Source organism: Balearica regulorum, chromosome 12 (assembly GCF_011004875.1).
Source record: "Balearica regulorum gibbericeps isolate bBalReg1 chromosome 12, bBalReg1.pri, whole genome shotgun sequence".
NCBI lineage: Eukaryota > Metazoa > Chordata > Aves > Gruiformes > Gruidae > Balearica > Balearica regulorum.
The window spans coordinates 20,470,591-20,489,145 of NC_046195.1; the positions used below are offsets into that span (position 1 = coordinate 20,470,591).

General features: G+C 51.3%; 2 protein-coding genes across 2 annotated transcripts; both read left to right on the forward strand.

The window, feature by feature from the left end:
* The first annotated feature begins 39 nt into the window (after positions 1 to 39).
* On the forward strand, positions 40 to 3,992 carry PDCD7 (programmed cell death 7). The gene is made up of 5 exons (XM_075763967.1): positions 40 to 846; positions 1,855 to 1,993; positions 2,295 to 2,531; positions 3,140 to 3,227; positions 3,616 to 3,992. Exons 1-5 carry the CDS (start codon positions 85 to 87, stop codon positions 3,731 to 3,733), a joined length of 1,344 nt encoding a protein of 447 aa, XP_075620082.1. The 5' UTR covers positions 40 to 84; the 3' UTR covers positions 3,734 to 3,992.
* A 151-nt stretch (positions 3,993 to 4,143) lies between these two features.
* Positions 4,144 to 18,517, forward strand: UBAP1L (ubiquitin associated protein 1 like). Its single transcript, XM_075763968.1, has 6 exons — positions 4,144 to 4,632; positions 8,098 to 8,252; positions 10,168 to 10,899; positions 12,212 to 12,421; positions 16,244 to 16,345; positions 17,352 to 18,517. Exons 2-6 carry the CDS (start codon positions 8,121 to 8,123, stop codon positions 17,484 to 17,486), a joined length of 1,311 nt encoding a protein of 436 aa, XP_075620083.1. The 5' UTR covers positions 4,144 to 4,632; positions 8,098 to 8,120; the 3' UTR covers positions 17,487 to 18,517.
* Positions 18,518 to 18,555: the final 38 nt, after the last annotated feature.

Sequence of the window (18,555 nt, forward strand, 5' to 3'; positions counted from 1 at the left end):
GGCGGGGCCGGGGCCGGGCGGCGGTTCCTCCCGGCCGCCAGGGGACGCTGCGGCGCCGGGGAGGGGGCGGGCCGAGGCGGCATCATGGCGCAGCCGCCGCCGTTCGCCGGGCGCTTCCCCCCGCCGCCGTTCCGCGCCTTCCCGCCGCCGGCCGGGCCCTTCCCGCCGCCCGCCGCCTCCTTTCCAGGCCCCGCCGCTCGCTCAGGGCCCTTCGCCGTGACGGCGGCAGCGGCGGCGCCCCCGCCCTTCCTCCTACCGCCGCTGCCGCCGCCGCCGGCCGGGCCTGAGGGCGACGCGGGGCCGCGCTTCCCGCCGGGCGGCGGCCCCTACTTCTCGCCGGCTCCTCCGTTCCCGCCGCGGCCGGTGGCTGAGGAGGAGGCGGCGGCGGCGCAGCGGCAGCAGGACGAGCTGTGGCTGTCGCAGTTCCTGGGCCGGCGCCGGGCCGCTCCCCCTCCGCCACCGCCGCCCGCCGCCGCCAGCCCCAGCAGCGCCCGGGAGCTGGCGGTGGAGGCGCTGGGGCTGGTGGGGCGGCTGGCCGCGCTCTGCCGGGCCCTACGGCGGCGGGAGGCCGAGGGGGACGAGGCGGGATGGGCCCAGGCGAGGGAGGAAGCGGAGGAGGCGCGGCGGGAGCTGCGGGAGGTCGTGCGTCCCCTGAGGGAACCCGGCTACCGGGAGGCGCTGCGGAGGAAGGCGGAGAGGGCGAGGAAGAGGAGGCTGCGCCTGCAGCGGAGGAAGCAAGAAGCGAAGGCAGCCAAGGAGGAGGAGGCGGTCCGGGCCGCCGAGCGGGAAGCCAAAATCGACCAGTGGAGGGCCAAGTGCATCCAGGAGGTGGAGGAGAAGAACCGGGTACGGTCCCGAGCGGCCTGAGCCTGCCCGCCCCGGCCTCCCGGGGCTCCTGCCCGTCCCTCTGGGGCGTAGGGCAGCGTGCAGGGCCGGGGGAGACCTGCCGGTAACGGGGTCGTGGCGGGCTGTGCTTGCCCGGCGCCTGGCTTTGGACCCCGCGGTTCTGTAGGTGCCATCTGGGAGCTGCATGGGTTTGGCTTGCATGGAGACGCGCTGTTCCCGGGGCCTGCAGCCCTGCTTCTTCCTTGGTGGGCGTCTCAGCTTTGTCGTGGTCATGTCCCAGGCCTTGACGGTTGGGGTTTAAGTGGTTTCTGAGCTTTCGTTGTGTGTGGAGGTCTTCGTCTCTGGTCCTGAGCTGTCAGCTGCCCCACACGGCTCACAGCTACCCCGTGGTGGTCAGTGCCGTTTCAGCAACTGTAAGCCTTGCCTGCAGGCTCCGTCCTTGTAAAGCTGCTTGTTTGGAAGCTTTTTTGGTCTCATAGGGAAGTAAAACAGCTCCAAAGCAAAAAAAACTAAACCAAAGCACCCCAGATTAGGCTTGCTGGGAGGTGCTGTAGGCACCTTTGTGTTGGTTATTGGCCAAAGAGCTCCCCTCTGCAGGTGCGAGGTCTGGAATGGTCCAGAGCAGCTGTTGGGAAAGGTTCTGTGTTCGGACCGCACCATGTTAATGGTCTTTAACTACTGTGCTGTAGAATTGGGATGGTTTATGTTTATTGTATGGGTTTTTCCAACTTTCTGGGGTTAAAGGTTATCAGGCTTTATGAATTCATTAGCCATTTGGCCCAAATTTCTGGGTTGCTCAGCCTTCTTTTTTTTGTTTTCTGAAGTCTCTCATGTTTTAGCTTTTTTTATAAGAAGGCACAGTTGGATGGTTGGCTTACTTGCTATGGCTGTGTTATTAGGAAGTTATTTTGATCGCCAGTGCTTCGCTAATCTTTTTGAAAGTACCACCAAATTCTTGTCTGCGTGGGATATGTCACACATCCTAACTTTTTTTTCTTTCTTTCATAGGAACGAGAACTCAAGGCTGCTGCAGACAGCGTCTTATCTGAAGTACGGAAGAAACAAGCAGACACAAAGAGAATGGTGGACATCCTGCGTGCGTTAGAAAAGCTTCGGAAACTGAGGAAAGAGGCTGCTGGCAGGAAAGGTTAACAATGAGATTTTTACCAAACTTTTTTAATTGCGCATGGGGGAAATAAGATGATGTGCACACCCTGCACTGGCTAGCAAGGTGCAGCTTGAAAAAACTGTTTATTAGTGATTTTAGTTACATTGTTATGCAAGAATAGCTATAAAATGCTGAATACACTGGTTGCGTTCCTACGTTTCCAAGCTCTTTCTTGATAGAGGAATTATGCCAGTAAGACAGTTGTTAGCAAGGTTATTGAGTCTGATAACAGAGCCCCTTCTGAATTTGAAAATTTAAAATTAATTCTCTTTCTCTTTAGGTGTTTGTCCACCCCCCTCAGCAGACGAAGCATTTGAAAATCAGGTGGAGAGTCTCAAAACATTGCTCAAAAATCGCACAGAGCTGTATGAAGCTGAGGAGAGAGCATTAAGAGTTATGTTGGAGGGAGAACAGGAGGAGGAGAGGAAGAGAGAAATGGAAAAGAAACAGAAGAAGGAAAGGGAAAAACTATTACAGCAGAAACTCGAAATTGATTCCAAGCTGTTTGGGGATCCAGGTAAATTCTGCGTGCCATACTTAACAGTATTTTTTCATGCCATACTCCCACCTCATAAACACTGAGTTTAAAATGCGGGCACAAAAATAGTCGAGAAAGAAATCGTCCACTGGAGTAATTTATGCTCTGAGAAAAAGATGGGATAAACATAGTGTGCTGTTAACACATGTGATGTAAGAAGAAGTGTTTAGCTCTTCACCATAGACTGCCGTATATCTCAAGCCGATTACAGAATGTTTTGCAAGAAGAGGTTGTAGATTAAGCTGAAATGAGAATAAACAGAATAGATTGAAGAATTCCAGCACCCAACAGATGCTTTAGTCTGGTGATTTGGTAAGTGTGACTTGGGTAGTCTGTAGAGATTCAGTGTCTGTATGTTCCCCTTGTTTAGAGGATGGAGGCAGGAAAAGTTCTGCTGGTCTTGACTTGCCTCTGATGAGGAGATGTGCAAAACATGTAAATAGCCCGTAATATATTACATAGGGAAGTGATTTCAGGTTATAGCTGGAGAGCAGCAAATGAGTTGGCAAATGTGGGGCTGCTAAGACTTACTAGAATCAAAGGTCTTTCTGGTTTATTGAAGGATTTCTATCTTTGTGTTTTAACAGATGAATTTCCTCTAGCCCATCTATTGCAGCCCTTCAGAGAATATTACTTACAAGCTGAGCATTCTGTAGCAGCTCTGATCCAGATCAGGTAAAACCAAACAAAATCTTTATTGTATTATCAAAGATGACAACTATTGTTTGTTGAGATTGTAAAATTATGGTCCCTTTTGGTTCGTTAACTTCCAGATAGGAATTGTCCTGGTTATTTTTCAGTAAGGGTCAAGCTTCTCGCTTGATAGAGTTGTATCCCACAGATGCCCGTGTGAGGCAGAGCACACTTCCATGCGTAGCCACTCCATTTAATAGAGTAGTATGTGTAATTTTCACATTTGTGCTTTGAAAACCAGGCTCCAGAGTACAGTTTACAGTGTTTTGTGTATTGACCAATATGGAAAAATATTTATGTGGGTATATAATAAATCTTACTACCAAGTTCACACCAGCTCTCCTCTCAAACTGTGCTTTCTCCGTTCAAGGCATGAATGGGATCAGTACTTGGTGCCAGCTGATCACCCTGAAGGAAGCTGCATCCCTCCAGGATGGGTTCTTCCGAGTCTCCCCACAAACGACACTTGGGCCAGTGCTGTCAGATAGTTTAGTAATAAATTATTTTAATGTTGGAGGAATGTTTCATCCTAATTGCGTGTGAGGAAGTCTTATCCTCTGTTTTGGTAGCCAGGTACCGGAATGTCTTGAAGAAAAATGTAAGAGCTGTTTTTGCCGTCTGGCTCTGCGGGGAAATACCTGAGCAAGCCGAAAGCTGCTAGGCCTCTCGCGGTACGGAATTACAGTCCTGCTGAGAGTTTTTGTTAACAAATCTCAACCTTAATAAAGAAACATGGCTGACAGGGTATTCGTGCCAGTATTAACATCCTATTTTTAGTGGCTTTTATCTTTATATTTCATCATCTTTCCAGATGATGAAATCTCCAGAAATAAGGGGTTTTTTTAAAAAAAGAGATCATTAGTAAACATGTTTTTCTTTTTAAATGAAGCATGTCAAGCATCACTGTCAAAACAGTTCCTGTATTTTTGTGCGTAGAAACAAACCTATTGCAAGTTTAAACAAATTCTGAAGTACAAACAAGACAGGGTTTTCCAAGGTTGATTAAAGCAGCTGTTGACATTTTACTTTCGTGGACTAAAACTGGTACCACAACATGGAAAAAATTCCCAGTTGTGGTGAAATAGGTCAGACAGCCATGTGAATATATATAAATTTGGTAAATAAGCCTGCTGGAAAAAAAAAATCTGAAGTCTAACCTACTGTAATTGCTTTTGCCTATGTAGCTATTTTTGTATAGGGACAGATAATGTCTATAATATTTGATTAAAAACCACAGCTCTATTTTCTAAGTTGTTTTTTGTAAGAATAAATAGAAAAAAACAATTCTTTTTTTATTTGTTTGAAGTATTTTTACTCCGAGGGAGAGATTTGTTCCAGTACTTGGCATCAAATACGACTCCAACACGGAGAGGATTACTGGCAGAAGGTTTGTGTGAAGGAACTTCTCCCTCCTACGAGGTGACGGAGGCGTCTTGATTTCAGAGCCTTCCGTGTTCTGGAGAGTTTGCTTGGATCGGTCGCGGGCCATCTGGGTTTGGGGCTTTGCTGGTCTACGCAGATTGTCGTGGCATCTTTCCAGAGCCACGCTTGTTCTTGCTTAGCCCTAATGTGTGGGATTGGATTTAATCTCTCCAGTCCCTTACCTCTTTGTATCACAGCCTGTAATTAAGGGAGGAGGCAACATGTAATTGCTTAAATTCAGTGCTTGGGCCTTGTATGTGATGTTGTTAGTTTCTTGGCTGAAGCTTTGCATTGATTTCTGTTAGAGCGCACAAACTAGTGATTTTTGATAGAATTAATCTGGGTGCAGAAGTTTGCAGTTCTTGTTTATGTGCGTATCGCCTACCTATAGCCCCCAAATTACAGATTACCGTGAAGTCCCCTGGAGTTAGGGGTTCTGATTTACATCTCCGCACATCCTCCCATCCCCTCTCCATACATCCTCTTGCTTCAAGCACCTCGTTACTCCAAGACCTATGGCTGGGTCAGGTCCCGGGGAGCCTTACCTGATGTAAACCCAGAAGTTCAAATAGAATGAAAAAACAATTGCAGAAACAACGCAGTTCAGTTCAGGAAGCTCAGTGACTGCAGGATGCTCTGCTTAAATAATCAGGCTCCTTATGCCATCAGCACGTCTGATGGGACAGGCTAACCGCTTAAGCTACGATAATCTTAAAACCTTCAAAGTTAGATGCTTGTCTGACACTGCAAGAACTTAAAGAACGAATAAGCAGGCAGCGTAGAAACAACCCTGTTCTCCCTGCCCTGAGAGAAGAGCTCCATGATTTCGTCTGACGGTAAGGATAATTTCATATTGTTAATAAAAATAGGACTTGAAAATGCCAGCAGGTGATGTATGTTTAGGTATACATCAATCCCTCAAGCTTCCTGGGGTTTGTTCTATGTATTTGCTCTTGTCTGCGTTAAAATGTTTTTAGTGGGGAAGATGTTGAAGCCACAAGTGGAAGAGGAATGTTTCAAATCGTAACTGATAAAATACATGGAGACAGGGTATTAATTCTTAATAAAGCCTGGTGTATTCAGCTCTAAGATTCAAATTTGTCTGAATATAGTATTTTCTCCTATTTTTAAATTTTAAAAAAATATTCTAGCCCAGAAGAAAAGAAGGCTTGGCTATGAGTTTCCAAGACTCGTTCGCATCCTGTTCCCTCCCTGGTGGCAGTTCAGGTTTCTCACGCTTTTAAGGCACGTCCCCTTCCTGATAGGAACTAGCTGGTTTCCCAGCCGGTATCTTCGCTGTGAAAGCGGGCAGGGCTGGTGTGGAGCAGGTGAGCTCAGAACCCTTGTAGGAGTTGCTTTCTGGTGTAAGTCTGCGTTTACGACTGACCCTCTTACTCTTGTCTAGTAGGGTTTTTGTTGTCGTCGCTCCTCACCCCAGTGTGTGGCAAGCTTCGGCGTTAGAGGGATGCCAAAGGAGGCATTTTAAGGCCAGATTAGCTTTTAAGAACCAGCGAGTCGTTTTAAGTGTGGTGATGTTTTTTTAGATCAGGAATAACAGGGGAGAGAAAACTTTCCGAGGAACCGGGAACGGTGGCATGGAAAAAATTACTGCAATTACTTGTGGGAGCCTTTCTTAGAGCACAGTATTTATGCAGTGAGATACAGTACCATATTTTCTTCATCGTGGCTTCAGACACATTCACTACCCATCTCCAGCCCTTACAGTGGCATTTAAAACCGAGTAAAGCCATTCTAGGTGATGGAGGACGAGGTAATCTTTTCTTCCTTCGCACCTTGGTACCTCACAGCTTTTGGGAAGAGCCGATTTCCAGCAGAAGCTGTGAGGAGAGTCCGTCCCTCTTGCAGGCAGGGGCTGCGCGGCCGCGCCGAGGAGTTGCAGCCTCTGCTTACAGATGTTTTCACGCGTTGTCTTTATCAGCGCTGACGTGGATTGTATCTTAGGCTTAGCCCTCTTAGGCTGGGGAGCAGATGGCCCGGCTCCGTGCGAGGCTCCCGGCTCCGTGCGAGGCTCCCGACACGTTGCGTGTGTCGCGTGTTAGCGGCAGCACGTGTGCGGGAGCCGCAAAGCTGGTTACGGGCTCTGCCTGCGCTGCAGCCCCGGGTATTAAAGGCTCCTGGCGTAAGCAGGCGAGCAACGACTCTTTTGTAATTCTGATGAGAGCGACCGTGCGTGTCACTGTTTGTGGTCTGGGAGCGGTTTGTCAGTCCCTTTCTAACATAACAAACTCCCTTGAATGCCATTTCCCTTTTAGACCCTTATTTTTGCATTAAACGGGCAGCTTTTTCTTCCTCGTATACGTTCCTCTGCTTATTTTCTTTTTGTGGAGTGTTTATCCTCATTCTCAGAGAAGCCATTTCTTTTTAAAGGAAAAAATAAATTGGTAGAAGCACTTAGGGACGTCACACCCGTTATTTACTCCTCGTGTCCTGAGAACGGCTGCTGAGGGCTGCTGCTTTGGGACGGGCATGGGCTGCGGGTCCCGGGGCTCGGTGGAAGACTGCCCTCAGCTCTCGCCACTTGAAAATATGTAAAGGAAATTATTTTGCACGCTGTTGTCCCTGGGAAGCTGAGGACTTGAGGCTTCATGCAGCAAGTAGTGGCTTTTTACTAAATTGAGACATTTATAGAGAGCTGATGGCTACGCTATTGCAGTCATTTTTTCCATGCCACCGTTCCCGGTTCCTCAGAAAGTTTTCTCTCCCCTGCTATTCCTGATCTAAAAAAACATCACCGCACTTAAAACGACTCGCTGGTTCTTAAAAGCTAATCTGGCCTTAAAATGCCTCCTTCGGCATCCCTCTAATGCCAAAGCTTGCCTGATGCGCCGGCATCCTTGTCTGGCATCTGGGGGATGCCCTTGCCCCAGCTCCCGGGGCTGCTCCGTGTGACGGCTTAGCGGCACGTGGCCGCACGCACGTGTGTGACCGCGGGTGCTCTCGGGTCCTGCAGAGAGAGGAGACCTGCGAGGTGTCCTCCTCGGCCGCGGTTTCTGCCTCTGTAACTGGGAAAAGCGTTTGGTCTGCCCCCGGTTTGGGAAAGGGAACGTGCGATGGGCAGCGGAGGGAGAGGCGGGAGGAGGGATGGAAGCAGCGGGGCGTGCGTGGAGGTGGAAGCGGAGGAGAAAAGCGCTCAGGATCTCTGCCAAATGAAGCTGTAAGCTCGGTCAGGTCCTGCTGGCTCAAGCTCAGAATAGCAAAGGTTAGTTCAGACAAATCTTCCCGGTATCGGTAATTAAGATGTTGCAAATCTGGGCATTGCACACAGCGGTTTATACTCGGCTGGCAGCGTCTCTAAGGGCTGCGTTCCTTTCACCGGCATCACTTGAAATAGCTCATCTTTCTCTCCTTCCACCCAACTTTCAAGGTGCTACTCCTGCATTTGACAGTTTTGTTGCATCCTTTCCTCCAGCAGCAAGAAGTCAGGTGGCGGCGATGAGCTACCTGGATGAAGTACCCTTCCGGACGGCCAGGAGCCTCGACGGGGACTCAGGAGGAGAAAACACTTTAATCACCGCCCCGGCCATCGACCTCCCCGACTGCACCGACATCCTCATGAGCACCATGGTGAGTGGCCTCTGCTTGTGCCCGCACCCGCGTTTGCTGCTGGGGGGATGCTCAAAGGGATGTCAGCGGTGTTTGCCTTTCCTTGTGAGAGAGGGGAAACCTCTCCTCCTAATTGATTTCCTCTTAATCGGCTGGTTTGCAGGAGTGGGAGGAGGTGAGGATGATTGGTGGTGGGTGGGAGTGAGGAAGGGGGGGTAGGTTTGGGGTGTCTTTTTTAATCTGGTCCAAGCGGGAGGGTTGGGTCCTTCTGGGACAGGAGGACAAACTTTAGGCTCTACTCTGGGATTGCTTTCTAGTCTGGAATCATCATTGTCTCATTTATTAATAACATTTATTAAAGATTTATAATATTTATTAATAAATCTAACAGAGATGTAAGCAGGCACCTGTACTGGCAACATATATATATATATTATATATTTATAATATCCTGTGGCACTTTGTGATCTTCCACGTTGCTCAGTCCTGTAGCGCTTTTGAATTTACACCTCTTGCTGTAACAGCTTTGTCACCGATTTTAAAGCCCGGCACGGCGATTCAAAGGAGCTCTCCGTGAAAGCCTTTCCCTGTACAACTGCCCTGAAGGCGTGGAGTTGGCTCTCCATGGAGCTGGCTCTCCAGACTTACGGGTAGTGTTAGCACAGCTCCGGTCGAAGACGATGTCAATACTTTGCGTGTTCAGCCTTAAGTAGTCTCACCCGTAGATGGGGTGAGTGCACTTCACAGGGGGGGGAAGGCGATCTGGGCGATCCCAAACAGCCTCTGCTCGCTCCTGGGGATGGGTGAAGCAGCAGTAAACCCCACATCTGGCTTTTCCCTAGCTCAGCCTTGCTAATCCCTCCCCCCAAAAATGACACATCCCAAATCCACAGGACGTGTTTAACATGAAGAGTTGCCATGTTGTTCATTTTAAGCCATAATCAAAGAAAATGTTAACACACACGTAATTTTGCCACCTGTGTGAAGGCAGGTGATGGTGTGCGTCCCCCTGGACCCGCTGAGGTCCTCCACCACCCCATCCTCCCCCGGGAAACCCCCAGCCCCAGGTTTCTCCCTGATCGGGGACGTGTCGGTGCTCCCCACCGAGGCTGAACGATTGCGCTGGTGGTCCGGGCTGATCCTTCTGGAGGCACGTGCTGGTGTTTTCCTCGGGGAGGCGGGTTTGGGTCTATGGCTGATGAGCGGAGCAGTAAAAACAGCATTCCTGGGCTGTGAATGTACTTGCCTGCCCGTCTGGAGGAGACCTTGTTTGGAGAGCTCTGGGACGGGCAAGGCTTGTTTGTTCCAGGAAAACCCTCAGATTTCAGTCTCAAACACGCTTATATTTTAAGCCGGACTATGAGGAAATGATGACTGTGTTCCGGGACCGACTGAGCCCCCAGCGCCGCTGGAGGCTCCCGCAGCTGGTCCTGCCTCTGCCCGAGGTGGCACCTCCCGCCTTGGTGGCTCCCGAGCCCCCGTACCCGATGTGGCTCTGCCCGGGTACCACTAACGAGGGTCACAAACGAGCTCTGCCACCGTCCTGGAGCTGCCCGTTGCCTGCGGCTGGGTGCGGTGCCTCTCCGCAGCTGCCCGAAACCGGGATGCTCGCACCTCCTGTCTGCACCCTCTCCCCTTCCACAGCAGCCAAAGCGACACGAAACCACCTCCGAGCATAAAACACTTATCAACAGAATTGTAGATTACAAATAGTAATAAGTTTGTAACCAGATTATTTTATTTTTTTCCCAAGGATAAATTTTGGGGATTCCCTATAGGAGTGAGGCTGGCACTGCCCAATCCTCAGCCCTAGTGCACGCAGCCAGCCCCGGCGCTCGGGGAAACAGGACCCACTGCGGGCAGGATGCAGCCTTTGCTCCGTGCCGCGTGCTCTGGTTTCAGATGCCCTCACCAGCTGCTTCTCGCTCTTCCGCAGCACGACTTCTCGCTGGAAAGAAAAGTGCTTTACTGGGTCGAGGTGGCCTCTCAGCAGCAAACCTCCCGGCATCGGGTCACCTCCGAAGTCGTCCCCACGGCTCCGCCGTGCTGGCTGCTGCTGGTGGACCCTGCCGACAGCTACGCTGGCAGAGCGCGGGACGGGGCGGTGCGGCGCTGCGTCAGCCTGAGCGCTGCCGACGGCAGAGGTGCCTTGTCCGACACCGAGAGCGAGACCTGGCACTCGGAGGAGGAGGAGTACTCGGAGGATGACGAGTACTCCTCGACCTCCTGGGAAGAGAACGACAAGGATGAAAAGGTTTCCAGGAGGAGAAACGCTGGGAGAGGTGCGGCCCCGCGTCCCGACTTTTACCAGACCCGACCAAAGACGTCGCCCGGCTTGCTGGAGCCCTCGCCGGAGAATGGCGACAACAACCCAGCCAGCCCGGACCCGAGCAAGCAGAGAAGATCCATGGTGATCTTTAACAACATGAAGAACGAGCTGGAAGCGGCCAGGAGGAAGCTCGCTGCTTTGGTGCATCCTTTGAACAGAGCCACCGCGGAGAGCAGAGGGGTCCCGGTGCCACGGCCGCTCCCCCAGCACCCCAGCACCAGCCGCAGCGTCAAGTACGGGCCAGCCCCGGACGTGTCCCGGCTGGGGACCCTGGTGCCGGCTCCTCCGGCCACGGCCGCGCCGATCCCCCCGATCAAACGGCATAAGCCCACGGTGCCGGTGAGGTGTTTTCTTTCGGTAGCCCTTTGCTTGTTGCTGAGACAGGAGGGAGGTGGAGGGTGTCGGATCGGTGCCGTTTGCTGGGGTCTGGCCAGCAAAATGGAACCGAACTGGGGCTTTGGGAACACTAAACCCATGAGAAATCGCTGACAAGTTTTCCTAAGAAGTGAAGGAAACGGGGGTTTTTTTTGCTGGGGTTTAAAGGCAAGCTTTCTGGAAGGATCTCTGTTTTTCTCAACAAGCAAGGCATCTTATTTGAGTCTCAATCGAAACACTTAAAAACCCAAATTAAATCATTTTTTCTCCCCTCTTTCCTCTCCATTTCCCCGCTCTAACAGATACAAACGGGGTTTATGGGGAAATGCCCCTTACAGCCATCGCAGCTGCTCTTCCTGGCAGCCCCAGAAGAGAAGAACGGAGACAAAACCGGGCTGTTTCTGCATTCCCTCTGCCCTGAGTCTCCCCCGTTACCTGTCCCGGTGCTCACTGCCCTCCTGCGCCCTGTTTTATCGCTGGAAAAGGCCACTTCACCTGGCTCCCCTTGCAATATCCCCATCCTCTCCTGTGATGCTGGCTGGCTGGCTGTTCTTAGAAGTAGGAAACTTTACATTTTGTAGTCCTACTAGAAAGACAAATTGTTTAACGATAGAGACTGGTGTGGTGTGAAGTGGTGGAGTAAATATTGCTTTCCATCACTTTAAATCTGGATTGCGCCATGTTTTTTAAGAAATCACATCTCATCCGGCTACTTGAGAGATTCAGGAGATGAATTACTGAAAACCCACAATTAAAACCATCGGACACAGGAAAGGCCAGGTTATCTATATGTAGTTGCATTAGATGTGGGGTAATTAATGAAAGATTAAATGCCCATGTGTGTTTATACGCTAAACAGCTGTTGCAACTAATTAGTAATCCATTGCCCACCCTGCTCGGCTGCTGTTAACAAATGGATCGTGCCAAATACTAAAGCCTCATACTCAGGCGAACGTTTCTGTGTGCAAGGTCATTTCTGGAGCCGGCTTTGTAACAGAAACCTAAATGCATCTGATAAACGTCACGAACCCTCCTGAGCACTATTTTCTCTGGTCTGTATCTATAGCTGAGCCTGGATTTAATGAAATCCAGTTCCTTTGATGCCCAAGGGGGTTTGTTCCATGAATGGGACTTTTCCTCTTCTGGAAAGAGCAAGGTAGCTGCTTGCATTCGAAAGCATTGCTTCAGCCTGCGTCGTTTAACATCGTTTCACGAGCTGGAGCAAGAAGACCATCTGCTGGTTTTTTGTTGTTTGTTTTTTTTTTTTTTCTTGCAGTCCCTCAGCCCCTACGCCTGCCTCCCCCCAGCCTCCACGCCTGCGCGACCTCTCAGTTCCCACAGATCCCAGCCGGATTCGGCAGCTGACCTGCTCTCGGCGCTGAGCCAAGAGGAGCGAGACCTCATCGAGCCCGTTATAGCCTTGGGCTACCCCACTCGCAAAGCCATCCTCACCCTCCAGAAGACTGGGAAGCAAAGCTTAAGTCAGGTTGGTGGAGCCGGCACGGCGCCATGGAAAGCTTTTGGTAAAGAAAAACTGGATTTTTGTGGAGAAAGGGATGGGTGTCTGGCTTGGGGTGGACTTCTGATGGCCTTGGGTTGCCCACTGTGGTATCAGACCTCAGTTAACATGAGATCACACGTCTGCGCTTTTGCTGTAATAAAATAGCAATGAGTCGCCCTCGGCTTTTCAGCAAGTAATACCGGCCGGGTAACGTTATCTCTTCAATCTGTTGTATGGAGCATGCTGTCCTTTTGAAGTACAAATTTTGCCCCCGTATATGGAAACTTTTTGCACATCATTTTTTCCCGGCTGTTAGACTCGTATGATTATTGCCATGGCTCATCCTGTCAGAGCGGGACTGTACGAATACCTCAGAGATTTGCCTGGGCTCTCTCCAAAACACACGGTCCCCGCGTTGGAGCAACCAGGGGCTCCATGCAAGCATTGCGGTTGGGTCGCAGAGCTCTTTTCCAGAGTAACTCTCCATAATAACCTGAAATTTATTGAAAATAATTAACATACAACCTCTTCCTACCCCTGGCATCTGAGCACATCGCAGCTCGCCGTGCTGCATCCCGATTCCTGAGGTCTCTGCTTGTCCAGACAAACCCCCCCTGGTCCAGGTGGGCTCGGAGCATCCGTGCCGTGAGGGATGCTGCTGGATCTGACCCTCTAGCTTGGCAAGCTCAGGGCTGGACCTGCCCATCGCAGCGGAGGATTTAATAAGGCTAAATGATCCAAGTAGGTCTTGCAGAGAGAGAGAAGGGGCTCGATCGGAGCTTAGCAAGGGGGATGTCCACCGGGCTGTCGTGGCAGGGAGCAGGAGCAGACCCCGGGCCGAGGCGTGAGCAGGCACGGCACCGAGCAGCCGCTGTCGGGTGCCAGTCTCCTTCCCGTTCCCTGGGGAGCTGCCTGCGCTGCGTGGGCCAGCTCTTACCCCTCTGGTCGGCACACGAAGCTGCTCCGCAGCTGAGTCATCCTGCAGCTTCTGGCTCCTCCTGAGTCACCCCCGGCTGGACCAGCCTCCCCAGACCCTCGCTGGCGTTTCAGGCGAGCGTCGCTGCAAGCCGAGCTGGGAAGGGAAGCTTTATTTCTTCAATTCATAGGAAGAGGGAGCTGGGCAGAGCCCAGCCTGCGTTCTTTGCGTGCAAGGGTGTCTTGTAGCAACTGCTGTCCCAATACGAAGGAGCAGCGCATCTTATTAAGGGTGGAAATGGGTGCAGTCTGCTCCCTTCTGTGTAAACGCAGGGACTCCCATCCTCTTGGAGAGGTGCTTAATGACCACGATACAAGGTCTGCTTTATATCCTGTGCCTTCTTCACCAGAAGTTCCCATCTTTCCCGTTTATGCCCAAAACAGCCAAGATAAAACGTAAGGCGTAGCCCTTCGCGTGTCTCTTACAAGTACAAAACTACCAAATTAGGCTAAACCTTCCTGGAAAATATGTTTCAGTTCAAGTTAAAAACAAGAGCTGTGGGCGCTCTTCATTGCTTGCTGGTGTCACGCGGGGTTTCAGTGCGTGACGATGACAGCTTCAGCTGTGAAGATTGATTGCGGTACCAGATGGTAGCCAAAAATTGCTTAATTTCTCTGCAGTGTCAAGTCAAACTGGCAGAGCCCACCCTGGTGGAGAAGGCAAGTCTGCTGCCTTACAGAGGCGATGCCTTCTCAATTTTGGTGGAAGAACCTCTCTAAAAGGCTCAGGCAGGGTTAGTTGCCCCAACACGCCAGAGGCTCACCATCTAGGATGTCATGGCCAAGGGCTAAACCAAAAATGCATCATTGCATCTTGATCAATGATCATTCATCAATGAAAACCGCATTGGTGATCCATGAAACTCTCAATGTGCGCTCTCATCATCGAGAAATGGCTGCAGCTGGTCAGCATCCGTCTCCTCAAACAGCCGTAAGCACGGGGGTCAGAGCAGGGCGTTCTCCTGGCCATGACCAGATGGGGAGTCTCTTCCTATGGACTGTTGGACTCTTGTAAAATCAATAATATGGTAAAATATGTGCTCCGTTGTGCTTCTGTAGTGTCCTCCTGCCCCTTTCCTCCTCTGCAAGAACTTACTGTCTTCCCCTAAGCAACGATCTGGATCTTCAGCGCTTCCTACAAGCCATCAGCCATCCCCACCGGCTGTGGCTCCCTGAGCCTCTCCAATGCTTGTAGAAGTTGCGTCCTTGGTGGCAGGGTTTGCGGCAGTGAGTTGAGCAGGACTGTCCGCCACGGTGCTGGCTGGGGTCTCCCTGTCCCCCCAGAGACCCTCTGTCCCTGGAAGCTCAAATGAAATCAGCGTTTGGGTCTTTGGTGGTGCTTGCTTGTGTTTTTTTTCCGTGCTGGCAGTGTTTGGTCCATGGTCCAGGTGGGTCGGTGAAATGGTTGGTGGTAAGGTTTTGCTCTTCTTAAGCAGCCAGTTGTTGGGAGCACCTGAAGTGGGGACCGTGTGGGGATGGGTCTTTCCGGTGGGAGTCAGCCAAAGCGGTATGGGGACGTGGAAGATAAAAACCCACCGGAGCGGGGGGATTTCCTTTACGTCACTGCACATGCTCATCTTTGATGTGGAAAGCTAAATTGCTGCACGTAACCTCAAGTAGCAGCAAATGAGGGAAGAGCGGCACCTCCTCCTTCCCAGCGAGTGGTGGGGCTGGTACCGGGCCCAAGGGGTTAGCAGGTCATAATATTTAAAAATCTGATTTTGTTTACTCTTGAGGATATATATATATATATATTTAATGATAAAAATCATTGAGTTCACAACAGCCTCAATTTCATGCTGGGCTTGAACAGGCTGCCGGGACAGGCTGTGTTCTGCCATGAGCGGCTGTCCCTGCTGCGACAGGGCAAGAAAATACAGCAATAATCCGGGGATTTTAGTTAGTCAGGTAATGAGGAGAGTAAAAACAGGTTACGAATGCCAATGACCAACGACTGTCTCATTTTTGAGTTAATAAGCCACTCCTTAGGGCTGCCATTTCTTAAAAACCTTACTCTGTTGTTTAGCCAAACGATCAACTCAACGTTTGAGATACTTCTTTGGCTTTTTCATATGTTTTATGGTCTTTTACTGAACCCTTCTCCTTGGCTACGGGTGGTGCTGGGGAGGGTGGAGGTCTGTGCGCTGGTGGATCTGGGGAGATATGAATCAGCTTCTCCTTGGATGAAGACGGCACAGCTCCGCGGAGACCCGTGGGATGTTTTTATTCCCCCTGCTATTGTATAGCTCATTTATTATTGTCTGTCCCATATGTTTTTGGACAGTGAATGATTCTCGTGGTATTTAAAAGATACCGCTGGGAATAGTGCTGTCAGCACTCCAAGAACGACGAGGAAAGCCAAAAATAACTTTACTTTCAGTAATGACAGCGCACGGGTCTCCCCTGGGGTGGGTTTTGTGCTTGGACCCTGGAGCGAACCCGCAGGCACCTGAACGCCAGCGCATCAAAGGGATGCCGGGTCGGCCGGGGGTAAACGTCCCACTGGGACAGGCTCTGCTTCACCCCGCAGCCTGGAGACCATCGCTTTGTATCTCAGATGGTTCAGAGGTTTGGTTTGCTCCTTGTCCTCTCTCCGTTTGTTCTCATTCTCACCCTGGGGGAGTGAGGGGGACCGAGATGTTGTTTTCTCCGGCGGGAGTCCTGCTGACGGACAGACCGCCCTGGCCGAGCATCAGATGGGAGCCGGCAGGACGGTGGTGGCCCAGGTCCTCCCCGTGAGCATGTCCCTGGAAGCTGACAAGGTGGGGTCCCAAATGCACTTGTTGCCCGTGTCTGCGAGGTTGGATTAACCCCGGTCGTCGTCTTCTGCAGTTCCTGAGCTACCTGGGGGCCTGTGACCGGCTGCTGAAGCAGGGCTACGAGGAAGGGCAGGTGGAGGAGGCCATGGAAATGTTCCAGTACTCGGAGAAAAAGGTCAGAACATGGTGGCACAGCCCGGCCCTTTGTGCTCCATCCTCCGGGCTCGCTTTTCCAGCGGGCTGCACTCTCCCCTCTCCCTCCACTGCCCCTCGCGCAGCCTCCTGGCAGGTCAGACCCATCGCCTGCAAGCAGTGAGCCCGCACGCATGGCAGACCCCCGGGGCAGCACCTTAAGGACCGCCCCCCCCGGGGAAGGACACCCGCTCTGTCACTCTTCTCCATCCATCCTCTCCCCCCCACTGTGTGAGCACAATGCTCGCTCAGCCCCTGCACGGGGAATCCCCCGCCCTGAGCCCACCAGCACCCGTGATCGCCACCTTCCTCCCGGCTCCCCCTTTGCCTTCACCCCCCCAGAGAGAAGAACCGCAGTGGCACACCGGGTGTTGGTCTCCATCACCGACCTCCTCCTGGGGGTAGTGAAGAGCTGGAGGGGAAAATTTACTTGAAATTTGGGCTGGTGCTGTTTGATGGGATGCCGACAACACGTAGGATCGTAGGATCGCCGGCTCACCGCTCATTAGGGCTGCGGCAGAGGGAGGGCACCGGGTGTCGGTGTCAGGCAGGAGGTTATTTATTGAGGACGCGGCTCCAGGAGATGTTGTGGTGCTGGGGCCCAGCCTGAGCAAGGGGGGAAGCAGGGCAAATTAATTCCAGCTTGTACTCGCTGCCTTTCCCCGGTCTCTTCGTAACGCGGGCAAACACTTGCGTGGAAGTCATATTAAACTTTAAAAGGAATAAGTGAAGCTAGAGACTATTAAATATTTCTTATTTAAGAAGTCGATGTAAAGGCACGCTTTTAGACACTAGCAGCGGTACGTGTGCCCTCGCTCTGCTGTCGGCAGTGGCAGCAGCAAGTGCCCTTCAGCGGTAACACAACCCGGCCAGGTCATCTGGCTGCAGCCTCGTCACCCAGCGCTGCTTCTGCTGCCGCTCTACGATAAATCCATCCTTAAAACCCCATGATAACATCGCTCCTTTCTCTTCCTTCCTTCTTCCTCCAGGCAGCTGAATTCTTGCATTTGTTAGCTCAGTTTAACGATATGGGTTTCCAGCAAAATGAAATCAAAGAAGTTCTTTTGCTTTGTGGGAATCAGAGGGAGAAGGCGCTGGAAGAGCTCGTGATGAAAACCCATTGACCAGCGTCCTGGACCCCAGCCGCAGCTTCCCCACTCCAGACCGGACCGCCGAAGGACTCGGGTGGGTCAGCACACGCTTGTCCTGCTGCTGCTCCATCCCTGCCCCAAGCGACACGGCTCACCAGGCACAAACCTTCAAAGCACCGGCTTGGTGTCTCATCCCATTTTATGGACGTCCGTCATAAGCGTGTTTGTCACTGTACTAAGGCTTTGTAGCAGGAGTGTTTATCTCTTCACCCACACATCTCCACCCTCGATCATCTCAGCTGTTTAGATCAGATGCAATAAGATCCAAACCGCCCTCTGCTTAGATTTTGCAAAACCCAAACCACAGTTTTCTCCCTTCACTTGGGGTGACGGGTGTCATGTCTTCAACTACAATCAAATGTGGATTCTTAAAAGATAATATAAATCAACAGAAGGGATTGTTTTCATAAAAGCTGAAAGCTCCTGCAGCAACATTTGATCCTTACTTGGGAGGAATCTCAGCCGACTTAGTCATGGTTGAATATTGTAATCGAAATCCAGTCCGATCAAATTAGCTTTTCCTTTTAAACCAGAAGCTTGAGAAAAACACACAATTCGATGAAGGGTAAGGGAAGAAAACAGGCTGCCCTTGCTCAAGAAATACATGAAGTTCATCCAGTGCAATGAAGAATGGCTTAGGCGAGGGTTTGTGCTCGGGGAATTTCGTGAAATCAGAACAGAGAAAGGGGGAACGGCTCGGCTGCCCTCGTGCTCTGCCCAAATCAGGAAAAGTCAGGGGATGCTTCCCTAAACTATGGAGAGCGTGGCTCCAAATGAAGTTAAGCAGGAATGTTGGGATCAGGAAAATCTGGATGCCCGGGGAGATTTTTGTGTGTGACTGAAGGACGGAGAATGGGAGATGCAGGTCACCTCACGGGATGTGTCTCTTGGCTTGGCAGCGGAACAGTGGACAGTGTTTTCACAAAAAAGTATATTATCTTCCTGTGAATTAGATACAGATGTAATTTTGTTGAGTAAAGATGGTTGAAGGGATTCTTCTGAAATGTATTTGCGTCTTTTCCTGTGAAAATGCCATTTGGTG

Bases quoted from the DNA above. Each gene is read 5' to 3' on its own strand.
- UBAP1L (XM_075763968.1), top strand. From the start codon at position 8,121: ATGAGCTACCTGGATGAAGTACCCTTCCGGACGGCCAGGAGCCTCGAC. The intron at 8,253-10,167 runs GTGAGTGGCCTC...GCTCTTCCGCAG, and splicing joins ACATCCTCATGAGCACCATG to CACGACTTCTCGCTGGAAAG. The intron at 12,422-16,243 runs GTTGGTGGAGCC...CGTCTTCTGCAG, and splicing joins GGAAGCAAAGCTTAAGTCAG to TTCCTGAGCTACCTGGGGGC.
- PDCD7 (XM_075763967.1), top strand. From the start codon at position 85: ATGGCGCAGCCGCCGCCGTTCGCCGGGCGCTTCCCCCCGCCGCCGTTC. The intron at 847-1,854 runs GTACGGTCCCGA...TTTCTTTCATAG, and splicing joins AGGTGGAGGAGAAGAACCGG to GAACGAGAACTCAAGGCTGC. The intron at 3,228-3,615 runs GTAAAACCAAAC...TCTCCGTTCAAG, and splicing joins GCAGCTCTGATCCAGATCAG to GCATGAATGGGATCAGTACT.